This window comes from Octopus sinensis, linkage group LG24, assembly GCF_006345805.1.
Source record: "Octopus sinensis linkage group LG24, ASM634580v1, whole genome shotgun sequence".
In the NCBI taxonomy this organism is placed as follows: Eukaryota; Metazoa; Mollusca; class Cephalopoda; order Octopoda; family Octopodidae; genus Octopus; species Octopus sinensis.
In genome coordinates, this window is record NC_043020.1 from 29,203,888 (window position 1) to 29,216,387 (window position 12,500).

At 45.0% G+C, this 12,500-nt stretch overlaps 1 protein-coding gene across 1 annotated transcript; it reads left to right on the forward strand.

Annotated features, from left to right (window-relative positions):
• Window positions 1-2,819: 2,819 nt before the first annotated feature.
• Window positions 2,820-4,316, forward strand: LOC118767831 (cylicin-2-like). Its single transcript, XM_036513102.1, has one exon. The coding sequence runs from the start codon at window positions 2,820-2,822 to the stop codon at window positions 4,314-4,316; it is 1,497 nt and encodes a 498-aa protein (XP_036368995.1).
• Window positions 4,317-12,500: the final 8,184 nt, after the last annotated feature.

Genomic DNA, 12,500 nt, shown 5'->3' on the forward strand with positions numbered 1-12,500 from the left:
AAGGTGACTTTGAAAACCATTTTGCTTGCAGTGACGAGGCCACATTCCATACGAATATGGAAAGTGGACAAGCAAAATGTTCGCATTGGAGGCAAAGAAAATCCACAGGACACTAATGAACACGAAAGGGACTTACTAAAAGTGAATGTGTTCTGCACCGTCTCAAAGAACAGTGATAACTCTGGAACATTTTAGAATTATCATCTCACAGAATTTTTCGTAGGAAATCTGAAGAATAAAAGTTATGTTGAAAATTAAGTTTCATTTCTCTTGACCAATTAGTCACTCCGATATGGACATCTCAAATGAAGTCAAATTATTTGGGACACCCTGTATATAGGCGTGGCTGTGTAGTAAGTAGCTTGTTTACCAGCCACATGGTTCTGGGTTCAATCTCATTGCGTGGCACCTTGGGCAAGTGTCTTTTACTATAGCCTCGGCCGACCATAGCCTTGTGAATGGATTTGGTAGACGGAAACGGAAAGAAGCCCGTCGTATATGTGTCTGTCTGTCTTTGTGTCTGTGTTTGTCCCCCCCCCCCCACCATCGCTTGACAACCGCTGTTGGTGTGCTTACATCTCCGTAAATCAGCTGTTCGACAAAACATTCCGATAGCATAAGTACCAGGCTTACAAAGAATAAGTTTTGGGGTCAATTTCTTCGACTAAAAAGCAGTGCTCCAGCATGGCTGCAGTCAAATGATTGAAACAAGTAAAACAAGTAAAATAATAAAATAATATGTGTGTGTGTGTGTTTGAGTGGGGGGGTGTATGTACGTGTCAGTGTTTTTGTGCTTGCCCCCACTACCACTTGACAACCAATGTTGGTTTGTTTACGTTCCTGTAATTTTAGCGATTCGCCAGAAGAGACCGGCAAAATAAATTCCAAGTTTAAAAATTAAAAAAAAACGAAAGGAAAAAAATTAGTACCGAGGTCGGTTTATACGACTGAACCCTTCAAGGCACGGTGCTCCAGCATGGCCGCTGTCCAATGAGCGAAACAAATAAAACAAAAGCGTAAAAACAAAAGAAAAATAACAATTGTATCTCCATTCTCAGATCAGTGAAGTTGGGACGGGGTTACCAAAGGGCCCCATAAATATCTCCATATTATGCTCTCTCTCTCTCTCTCTCTCTCTCTCTCTCTCTCCCCTCTCTCTTTCTCTCTCTCTCTCCCCTCTCTCTCTTTCTCTCTCGCTCTTTTCAATTGTGGGTCAAGCTAACTATAAAAACTAGGACTCGTTTGCGACAAGGGTTTTTTTCTGTTTTCTTTATCTTTTATTCTGTTGTTTGTTTTTTGTTTTTGCTTTTTGTCCTCTATGGCGCCGTTCAGTGTTTCTAAGCCACACCTTCGCTTATGGACTTTAGCTTGTATAAGCTACACCTTCCACAATGAACCGAGACATCTTCTGCTGACATGTCGTTCTACAACTACAAATACAGCGACCGGTTACAAACATTCGACGTCTCAGTAATTGCCAATCAAGCGCAAATAAAATAATTTTCTCATTGTTCCTCATAATTAACAAGGTTACTCGCCCTCCCCTCAATCATATGCCTATTGTAACCTCTAATAGAGGTCTTCTATGAAAACAATGACCGCGAAGTTTCCCCATTCATGGCCTTAATTAAACGTGTACTGCAAGCGCTTTCGTAACCTATTAATTATGATATTCACTTCTTCGTTTCTGTAAAAATGCTCGACATATTTCTTTTATACAGGTATGACTGCGAGGTTAAGAAGATCACTTTCCAGCAACGGGGTCTCGCGTTCAAGCGCATTGCGCGGCACATTGGGCAAGTGTTTTCTTCTGCTAGAACCCTGAGCCAATCAATGCCTTGTGAGGAATTTGGCAGATGGCAGCTGTGTGGAAGCCCAACGTTTATGCGTATGTGTGTGTGAGAGAGAGCGCCCGCAAGTTTTTGTGTCTGTGCTTGACACCCCACCACCGCTTGAGAACCGGTGCTGGTTAGTTAATGTCCTTGTAACTTAGTGGTTCGACAAAAGAAACCAATAGAATAAATACCAGTCTTGGATCTTGTTAAATTCCTTCCACGCACCCGAAGCATTTTTCCAATTTTCACCAGATTAAGATCGATACAAAATGTTTTTTCTTTTTTTCTTACGATAAACTTGTAAACAAAGTTTAATGGTGGAGAGAGAATTGGGGCCCGTGGCGGTTTATTTCTCCTCTTAAGGCGGCGAGCTGGCAGAAACGTTAGCACGCCGGGCGAAATGCGTAGCCGTATTTCGTCTGCCGTTACGTTGTGAGTTCAAATTCCGCCGAGGTCGACTTTGCCTTTCATCCTTTCGGGGTCGATTAAATAAGTACCAGTTACGCACTCGGGTCGATGTAATTGATTTAATCCGTTTGTCTGTCCTTGTTTGTCCCCTCTGTGTGTAGCCCCTTGTGGGTAGTAAAGAAATAGGTAACACTGTCATTGAGATATCGCAGTGAGATTATTGTCATAGTGATGATACTGTTATAAAGATATCGCAGCGATAATACTTTTCTACTCTAGGCACAAGGCCCGAAATTTTGGGTGAGAGGGGCGGCTAGTCGAGTAGATCGACCCCAGTACGCAACTGGTACTTAATTTATCGACCACGAAAGGATGAAAGGCAAAGTCGACCTCGGCGGAATTTGAACTCAGAATGATCACGGCGATAATACTGTGAAAAAAGTCAATTACAGAGGCGGGTGGGAAGAGTGAAGCAGTGATAAGGGCCATGTTATTACCAGTCCGAATATGTTTGATGCACGTTCGATACCTTAACAACTTGACAAAGACCAGGGCAAAGGGACAAAGACCAGGGCAATGGGACAAAGACCAGGGCAAAGGGACAAAGACCAGGGCAAAGAGACAAAGACCAGGGCAAAGGGACAAAGACCAGGGCAAAGAGACAAAGACCAGGGCAAAGGGACAAAGACCAGGGCAAAGGGACAAAGACCAGGGCAAAAGGACAAAGACCAGGGCAAAGGGACAAAAACCAGGGCAAAGGGACAAAGACCAGGGCAAAGGGTCAAAGACCAGGGCAAAGGGACAAAGACCAGGGCAAAGGGACAAAGACCAGGGCAAAAGGACAAAGACCAGGGCAAAGGGACAAAGACCAGGGCAAAGGGTCAAAGACGAGGGCAAAGGGACAAAGACCAGGGCAAAGGGACAAATACCAGGGCAAAGGGACAAAGACCAGGGCAAAGGGACAAAGACCAGGGCAAAGGGACAAAGACCAGGGCAAAGGGTCAAAGACCAGGGCAAAGGGACAAAGACCAGGGCAAAGGGACAAAGACCAGGGCAAAGGGACAAAGACCAGGGCAAAGGGTCAAAGACCAGGGCAAAGGGACAAAGACCAGGGCAAAGGGACAAAGACCAGGGCAAAGGGACAAAGACCAGGGCAAAGAATCAAAGACGAGGGCAAAGGGACAAAGACCAGGGCAAAAGGACAAAGACCAGGGCAAAGAATCAAAGACGAGGGCAAAGGGACAAAGACCAGGGCAAAAGGACAAAGACGAGGGCAAAGGGACAAAAACCAGGGGAAAGGGACAAAGACCAGGGCAAAGGGTCAAAGACGAGGGCAAAGGGACAAAGACAGGGCAAAAGGACAAAGACGAGGGCAAAGGGACAAAAACCAGGGGAAAGGGACAAAGACCAGGGCAAAGGGTCAAAGACCAGGGCAAAGGGACAAAGACGAGGGCAAAGGGACAAAGACGAGGGCAAAAGGACAAAGACCAGGGCAAAGGGACAAAGACCAGGGCAAAGGGTCAAAGACGAGGGCAAAGGGACAAAGACCAGGGCAAAGGGACAAAGACCAGGGCAAAGGGACAAAGACCAGGGCAAAGGGACAAAGACCAGGGCAAAGGGTCAAAGACCAGGGCAAAGGGACAAAGACCAGGGCAAAGGGACAAAGACCAGGGCAAAAGTACAAAGACCAGGGCAAAGGGACAAAGACCAGGGCAAAGGGTCAAAGACGAGGGCAAAGGGACAAAGACCAGGGCAAAGGGACAAAGACCAGGGCAAAGGGACAAAGACCAGGGCAAAGGGACAAAGACCAGGGCAAAGGGTCAAAGACGAGGGCAAAGGGACAAAGACCAGGGCAAAGGGACAAAGACCAGGGCAAAGGGACAAAGACCAGGGCAAAGGGTCAAAGACCAGAGCAAAGGGACAAAGACCAGGGCAAAGGGACAAAGACCAGGGCAAAGGGACAAAGACCAGGGCAAAGAATCAAAGACGAGGGCAAAGGGACATAGACCAGGGCAAAGGGACAAAGACCAGGGCAAAGGGACAAAGACCCTCATTCCTTGTGGGATTACCTAGGCAACAACCCGAGTATTTCAACACGCAAGCGTGCGCGTGCACGGAGGACAAGAAATACTAGAAGTTACATACAACACCCTCAAAACATTCACAAAACAAAGAAAGCAGAATAAAGAAAGCAAAATGGTGTACAAACAGAGAACAGTTACAGTGACCGCAGCAACAATAATGAACAAAGAGGTCGCCATATGCCAATCCTTCTTTCCCCAGCCTTTCCTCCTGTCATGCCATACCGAACTATAATAAACGTGCAGCGTACTGACCGATAAGAAGAATGTAAGAATTCTACGAATGATGTCAAGAAATCGGTGCTTCTAAGAAGTGACCCTACACAGAGGACAACTAGCGTATTTGAGGGCTTACAAGACCCACTGTTTTACCCCGCCCCCCAAAAAAATGTTAAGAAATCACCCCGGGATCCTATAAGTGAAGTTCGGCCCCTGCTATATGCTTTAACGCATTAAAAACTGTTTTTCCTGAATCTGCTCTGCTGAAATTTGGGTGCATTTAATATGCTTGTGTATCTTAGGGCGGCGAGCTGGCAAAATCGTTAGCACGCCGGGCGAAATGCTTAGCGGTATTTCGTCTGCCGTTACGTTGTGAGTTCAAATTCCGCCGAGGTCGACTTTGCCTTTCATCCTTTCGGGGTCAATTAAATAAGTACCAGTTACGCACTGGGGTCGATGTAATCGACTTAATACCTATGTCTGTCCTTGTTTGTCATCTCTGTGTTTAGCCCCCTGTGGGTAATAAAGAAATAGGTATTTCGTCTGCCGTTACGTTGTGAGTTCAAAATCCACCAAGGTTGACTTTGCCTTTCATCCTTTTGGGGTTGATTAAATAAGTACCAGTTACACACTGGGGTCGATGTAATCGACTAAAACCTCTTGTCTGTCTTTGTTTGTCCCCTCTATGTTTAGCCCTCTGTGGGCAATAAAGAAAGGAATATGTTTGTGTGTCTTTTGTGTTACCAGATGCAGTAGTTTTAAAGTAAGGAAAAACAAGTTCTAAAGCCAAATCCATTCTAGAATTCTACGATGCCATAAGACAAAATAAGATGTCGTTTAGCTTAAAAGAGGGAATGGAATGTTACCTGCACCGGTTCGCCTTAAATATGAACATAAGGCGCATTGATGTGGCTGGAAATATATATTATTGTTTCGTCCGTTGACTTGGGCGCAGCAGACAAAGGCAAACTATAGCAAGAAAGTAGGAATACTAGTTTGGGAGTAATCAACAGATATCTTTCTTTCTTCCTCCATTTCAATCTCTCTCTGTCTCTTTGTTTGTCTGTCTGTCTCTCTCTCTCTGTATCTCTGTATCTGTATCTCTCTCTCTCTCTCTCTCTCTCTCTCTCTCTCTCTCTCTCTCTCTCTCTCTCTCTCTCTCTCTCTTTCTGTGCCTGGTAGCCATTGTAAAGGTTTTGTCTTTCTTTCAAGAAATATCTTCTGACATATAACTACGTCCATACTGATCTAAATATTTGTAGCATGATTTATCATTAATGAACTAAATAAATAAATAAATAAATAAGTAAATAAATAAATAATTAAATAAATAAACAGATAAATAAATAGATAAGTGAATAAGTAAATAAATAATTGTTGCCGCCCATCGGACAGGTGGGGTACTTTTATTTTGAACACTCCTGATTGAAAAAAAAAATGACTTAAGTAACTGTCTGGTTTAGCTGCTTCACGTCAGCCACCAAATTAGTGGGTGATATCATTTAATGCTAATTAAAAATAATTAATTTTCAAAATACTTGATTCGGTTCCTTGGGCAAGTGTTTTCTTCAATTGGCCTGAGAGCCATCCAATGACTTGTAAGGGAAGTTAGTAGACAGAAACTGTGTGGAAATCCGTCGTATATATATATATATATATATATATATATATATATATATATATATATATATATATATATATATATATATATCATCATCATCATCATTCATCACATCATTTAACGTCCGCTTTCCATGCTAGCATGGGTTGGACGGTTCAACTGGGGTCTGGGGAGCCCGAAAGCTGCACCAGTCCAGTCAGATCTGGCAGTGTTTCTACAGCTGGATGTGCCTCCTAACGCCAACCACTCCGAGAGTGTAGTGGGGATGATTTTATGTGCCACCGACACAGGTGCCAGACGAGGCTGACAACGGCCACGCTCGGATGGTGTTTTTTATGCCACCGACACAGGTGCCAGACGAGGCTGGCAGACGGCCACGCTCGGATGGTGTTTTTTATGTGCCACCGACACAGGTGCCAGACGAGGCTGGCAGACGGCCACGCTCGGATGGTGTTTTTATGTGCCACCGACACAGTGCCAGACGAGGCTGGCAGACGGCCACGCTCGGATGGTGTTTTTTATGTGCCAACGACACAGGTGCCAGATGAGGCTGGCAAACGGCCACGATCGGATGGTGCTTGTTACGTGCCCACAGCACGGAGGCCAGTCGATTGCGGTACTGGCTACGGCCACGTTCGGATGGTTTTCTTATGTGCCACGTGCCACCGGCACTGGTACCACAAAGGTACAAATTCCATTGATGTTCATCTATTTTGATTTGTTTTGATTTGATTTGATTTTCACTTGCCTCAACAGGTCTTCACAAGTGTCACAAGAAGGAAGGTATGCACAGGTGGACTGACTACGTCCCAGGTAGGGGCCATGGGTTATGGCCTGACTAGTCTTGCCGGGTCTTCGGATGGTGTTTTTATGTGCCCCCGACACAGGTGCTAGATGAGGCTGGCGAACGGCCACGATCGGATGGTGTTTGTCATGTGCCCACCGCACTGACTACGGCACTGATGGATTTCTTGTGTGCCCAGGCACTGGTACCACAAGATACAAATTCCATTGATGTTCATCTATTTGTCTATTTTGATTTGATTTGATTTGATTTTGATTTTCCACTTGCCTCAACCGGTCTTCACAAGTGTCACAAGAAGGAAGGAAGGTATGCACTGGTGGACTGACTAGTCTTGCCGGGTCTTCGGAAGGTGTTTTATTGTGCCACCGACACAGGTGCCAGATGAGGCTGGCGAACGGCCATGATCGGATGGTGTTTGTTACGTGCCCACAGCACGGAGGCCGGTCGATGCGGAACTGGCTACGGCCACGTTCGGATGGTTCTCATGTGTGCCACCGGCACTGGTACCACAAAGTGTGTGCCACCGGCACTGGTACCACAAAGATACAGATTCCATTGATGTTCATCTATTTTGATTTGTTTTGATTTTGATTTTCACTTGCCTCAAAGGTCTTCACAAGTGTCACAAGAAGGAAGGTATGCACAGGTGGACTGACTACGTCCAGGTAGGGGCCATGGGTTATGGCCTGACTAGTCTTGCCGGGTCTTCGGATGGTGTTTTTTATGTGCCACCGACACAGGTGCTAGATGAGGCTGGCGAACGGCCACGATCGGATGGTGTTTGTCATGTGCCCACAGAACGGAGGCCAGTCGATGCGGTACTGGCTACGGCCACTTTCGGATGGTTTTCTCTTGTGTGCCACCGGCACTGGTACCACAAAGATACAAATTCCATTGATGTTCATCTATTTTGATTTGTTTGATTTTGATTTTGATTTTGATTTTCACTTGCCTCAACAGGCCTTTGATTTTCTTGCCTCAACAGGCTTCACAAGTATCACAAGGAGGAAGGTATGCACAGGTGGACTGACTACGTCCCAGGTAGGGGCCATGGTTTATGGCCGACTAGTCTTGCCGGTCTTCGGAAGGTGTTTTTATGTGCCACACCGACCACAGGTGCTAGATGAGGCTGTCGAACGGCCACGACCGGGTGGTGTTTGTTATGTGCCCACAGCACGATGGCCAGTGATGCGGTACTGACTACGGCCATGTTCGGATGGATTCTTGTGTGCCACGGCACTGGTACCACAAGCGGTTACTGACTACTTTTTATGTGCCACCGACACAGGTGCTAGATGAGGCTGGCGAACGGCCACGACCGGATGGTGTTTGTTATGTGCCCACAGCACGATGGCCAGTGATGCGTACTGACTACGGCCACGTTCGGATGGATTCTTGTGTGCCACCGGCACTGGTACCACAAAAGCGGTTACTGACTACGACCACGTTCGGATGGCTTCTTGTGTGCCACCGGCACTGGTACCACAAGCGGTACTGACTACGGCCACGTCGGATGGATTCTTGTGTGCCACTGGCACTGGTACCACAAGGATACAAATTCCATTGATGTTCATCTATTTTGATTTGTTTTGATTGATTGATTTTCACTTGCCTCAGCAGGTCTTCACAAGTCGGAAGGTATGTACAGGTGGACTGACTACGTCCCAGGTAGGGCCCACGGGTTATGACCTGACTAGTCTTGCCGGGTCTTCGGATGGTGTTTTTATGTGCCACCATGTTCCCACAGCACGGAGGCCAGTCGATGCGGTACTGGCTACGGCCACGTTCGGATGGTTTTCTTGTGTGCCACAGGCACTGGTACCACAAAGATACAAATTCCATTGATGTTCATTCTATTTTGATTGATTTTCACTTGCCTCAGCAGATCTTCACAAGTGTCACAAGAAGGAAGGTATGCACAGGTGGATCGACTACGTCCCAGGTAGGGGCCACGGGATATGGCCTGACTATCCTGCCGGGTCCTCTCATGCACAGCACACTTCCATAGGACTCGGTCTTCAGTCATTTCCTTGGTGAGACCTAAAGTTCGAAGGTCGTGCTTCACCACCTCGTCCCAGGTTTTTGGGTCTACCTCTTCCACAGGTTCCCTCAACTGCTAGGTGTAGCACTTTTGCACACAACTATCTTCAGCCATTCTCGTCACATGACCATACCAGCGCAGCCGTCTCTCTTGCACACCACAACTGACACTTCTTAGGTTCAACTTTTCTCTCTCAAGTACTTACACTCTGACGATTATGAACACTGACATTACACATCCATCGGAGCATACTGGCTTCATTTCTTGCAAGCTTACGCATATCCTCAGCTGTCACGGCCCATGTTTCACTACCATGTAGCATGGCTGTACGTACACACGCATCATATAGTCTGCCTTTTACTCTTAGCGAGAGACCTTTTGTCACCAGCAGGGGTAAGAGCTCTCTAAACTTTGCCCAGGCTATTCTTACTCTAGCAGTTACACTTTCAGCACACCCACCCCCGCTACTGACTTGGTCTCCTAGGTAGCGGAAGCTATCAACTACTTCTAGTTTGTCTCCCTGGAACGTGGTAGAAGTTGGACTCTGCACATTTCCAGTGTTTATTTCTCCTGAGCATCTGCCACAGACAAAAACTATTTTCTTAGTTAGCCTTCCTTTGACATTGCTGCACCTCTTATGTGTCCATAGCTTACACTTGGTGCACCTTATAGAGTTTCTACCTACACCTTTTTACAGATCGAGCAGGGCCATCTACCTGAAGTCGTTTGTGGTTGGTCCACCTTCCTACTTATTAGGACTTTGGTTTTGGCTAGGTTGATTCTAAGGCCCTTCGATTCTAATCCTTGTTTCCACACCTGAAACTTCTCCTCCAGTTCTGATAGTGACTCAGCAATTAGAGCAAGGTCATCAGCATATAGGAGCTCCCAGGGGCATCCTGTCTTAAATTCTTCCGTTATTGCCTGGAGGACTATGATAAATAAGGGGGCTGAGGACTGAACCTTGGTGGACCCCAACCTCTACCCGGAATTCTTCACTGTACTCGTTGCCAACCCTCACCTTACTAGCTGCGTCTCTGTACATGGCTCGCACAGCTCTCACTAACCATTCATCTATCCCTAGTTTCCTCATTGACCACCAGATAAGGGATCGGGGGACCCTGTCAAAGGCTTCTCTCTAAGTCAACAAAAGCCAGGTACAAGGGCTTACCTTTGGCTAGGTATTTCTCCTGCAGCTGTCTTACCAGGAATATAGCATCAGTAGTACTTTTCCCTGGCACGAACCCAAACTGCATATCATCTAAGCTAACTCTTCTCTAATTAACTGGGCTATAACCCTCTCCGTAACCTTCATTACCTGATCCACAGCTTGATGCCCCTGTAGTTATTTGTATCTAGGGCATCGCCTTTACCTTTGTAGCAGTTGACTATTATGCTGCTACACCAGTCATTGGGTATGACTCCTTCGTGTATCACCTGGTTAACTATACGGGTGACTATGCTATAGCCGACACTACCAGATATTTTGAGCATCTCTGCAGTAATTCCTGATGGGCCTGGGGCTTTCCCTGTCTTCATGCTTCTAATTGCCTTAGCTACCACGGAACTATCAACTCGGATAGCTGGTCCCTCTGTTGGGTCAACATTCGGCAGACTCTCTTTATCCCATTCATTTTCCTCATTCAGCAACCTTTCATAGTGGCGTCTCCAAGCTTCTCTCTTTGCATCCTCATTTAACGCAAGTGAACCATCCTCCATGCGAACACATTTCTCTCTCTCCTACCACATCTCGATTCTCTCTCACACACTGTCTTGCAACACGAAATACCTCAAGTCTTTCATCCTCACGGCGCAGGACATTGGCAAATTTTCTTTTATCTGCTTCCCCTCTGGCTAGATAGACCTGTCTCCTAGCTTCCTTCTGGCAGTCTGATACACTTCCCTGCTACCACCACCGTTCTTCCAGGCCTTCCAAGCCTGTTTCTTTTGTCTAATAGCCCTATCAACAATATTGTTCCACCACCATGTTATTTTGGGTCTTAAGGGGACTTTGCACCAGCCACAGATCTGGTCAGCGGCTTTCAGCAGGTTGTCCCTCAGAAACATCCAGTTGTCTTCTACCCCATGTGTAGCTATACCTTCCACTTCGTCAAAGGCTTCAAGTAACATATCTCTCTCTCTCTCTCTCTAATATATATATATATATATATATAATAAGGGTAGCAAAAAATTCAATAGAAATTTTTTTCGCCACCAGCGGTCTAGTGAGAAAGAGAAAATAGTCACAGACTGCCTCGTGGAATGTTTATTCCTCCTGGCTTCTTTGCCGATGAGACGAGCCATTGGTAAATTAACTTGATTAAATTTAATTTAATTTAATTAGGCTGGTTTGCCATAAAGTACGTCGAAACAATGCATTGTCCAAAGATGATTAGGGTAAATGTTTTTTAATTTTCCTTTGATTTCTGAATTACTACTATTTAGCGTTTTAAGTTTGGCTGCTCTTTCTGGTGAGTCGAATGGCCTATCAGGGCCATTCCTTAATATTGTTGAAATTATATATATATATATATATATACACAGGGTGAGTCAGAAGTTGCGGCCTTTTTATGGGAAGTCATGCCTCTGTTGTTTTGCGGGTTATTACTGACAGTTTTGAAAGATACAAAATCTGGATCATGTACCATGTTAGTACTCTTTGATACCCACAACCTGTAAAACCAAAATTAGGAGTCAAAAGTATCCCCCAATTGGGAATTGATGCATATCAACCCCAAAACAGGAATTGGACACCACTTTTGACCCACCCTCCTTTTCTCTCTCTCTCTCTATATATATATATGTGTGTGTGTGTGTGTGTGTGTGTGTGTGTGTGTGTGTGTGTGTGTGTGTGGTGTGTGTGTGTATGTATGTGTGTGTGTGTGTGTATAAATATATATATATATAAAAGAAGAAAAAGAACATGGATATAGGGAAGATAATTGTTTATTATTAACAGCAAATTTATCATCATCCCTTACAGCTGTTTCGATAAATATTAAATTTATATGACCTGAGCATAACATCTTCAGAGGGGAAAAAATATACCCTTAGATGTTTTATATGTGTTTATAGATTCATTATTATTCAGCTTGCTATAATGAATCCATAAACACATATAAAACATCCAAGGGTCTATTTTTTCCCCTCTGAAGATGTTATGCTCAGGTCATGTAAATTTAATATTTACTTAATATTAAGTTAAGGGCACATGTATCTGTGTAGAGTGCTCAGCCACTTGCACATTAATTTCACGAGTAGGCTGTTCCGTTGATCGGATCAACTGGGACCTTCGTCGTCGAATGTTCTATGCCTATTTTTTTAAAAAAGGGTCTTTTCTTTTATTTTTGATTGCAGTATTTTGTACCTGTGTGTCACTACAGAAATAAATGATTATACACACCCGATGTGCCTTCTCATACTCTGCATACAGTTGTATCCACACACATATAAGATCGTCTGTAAAAATATATACTCTCAAGACACCCTTATG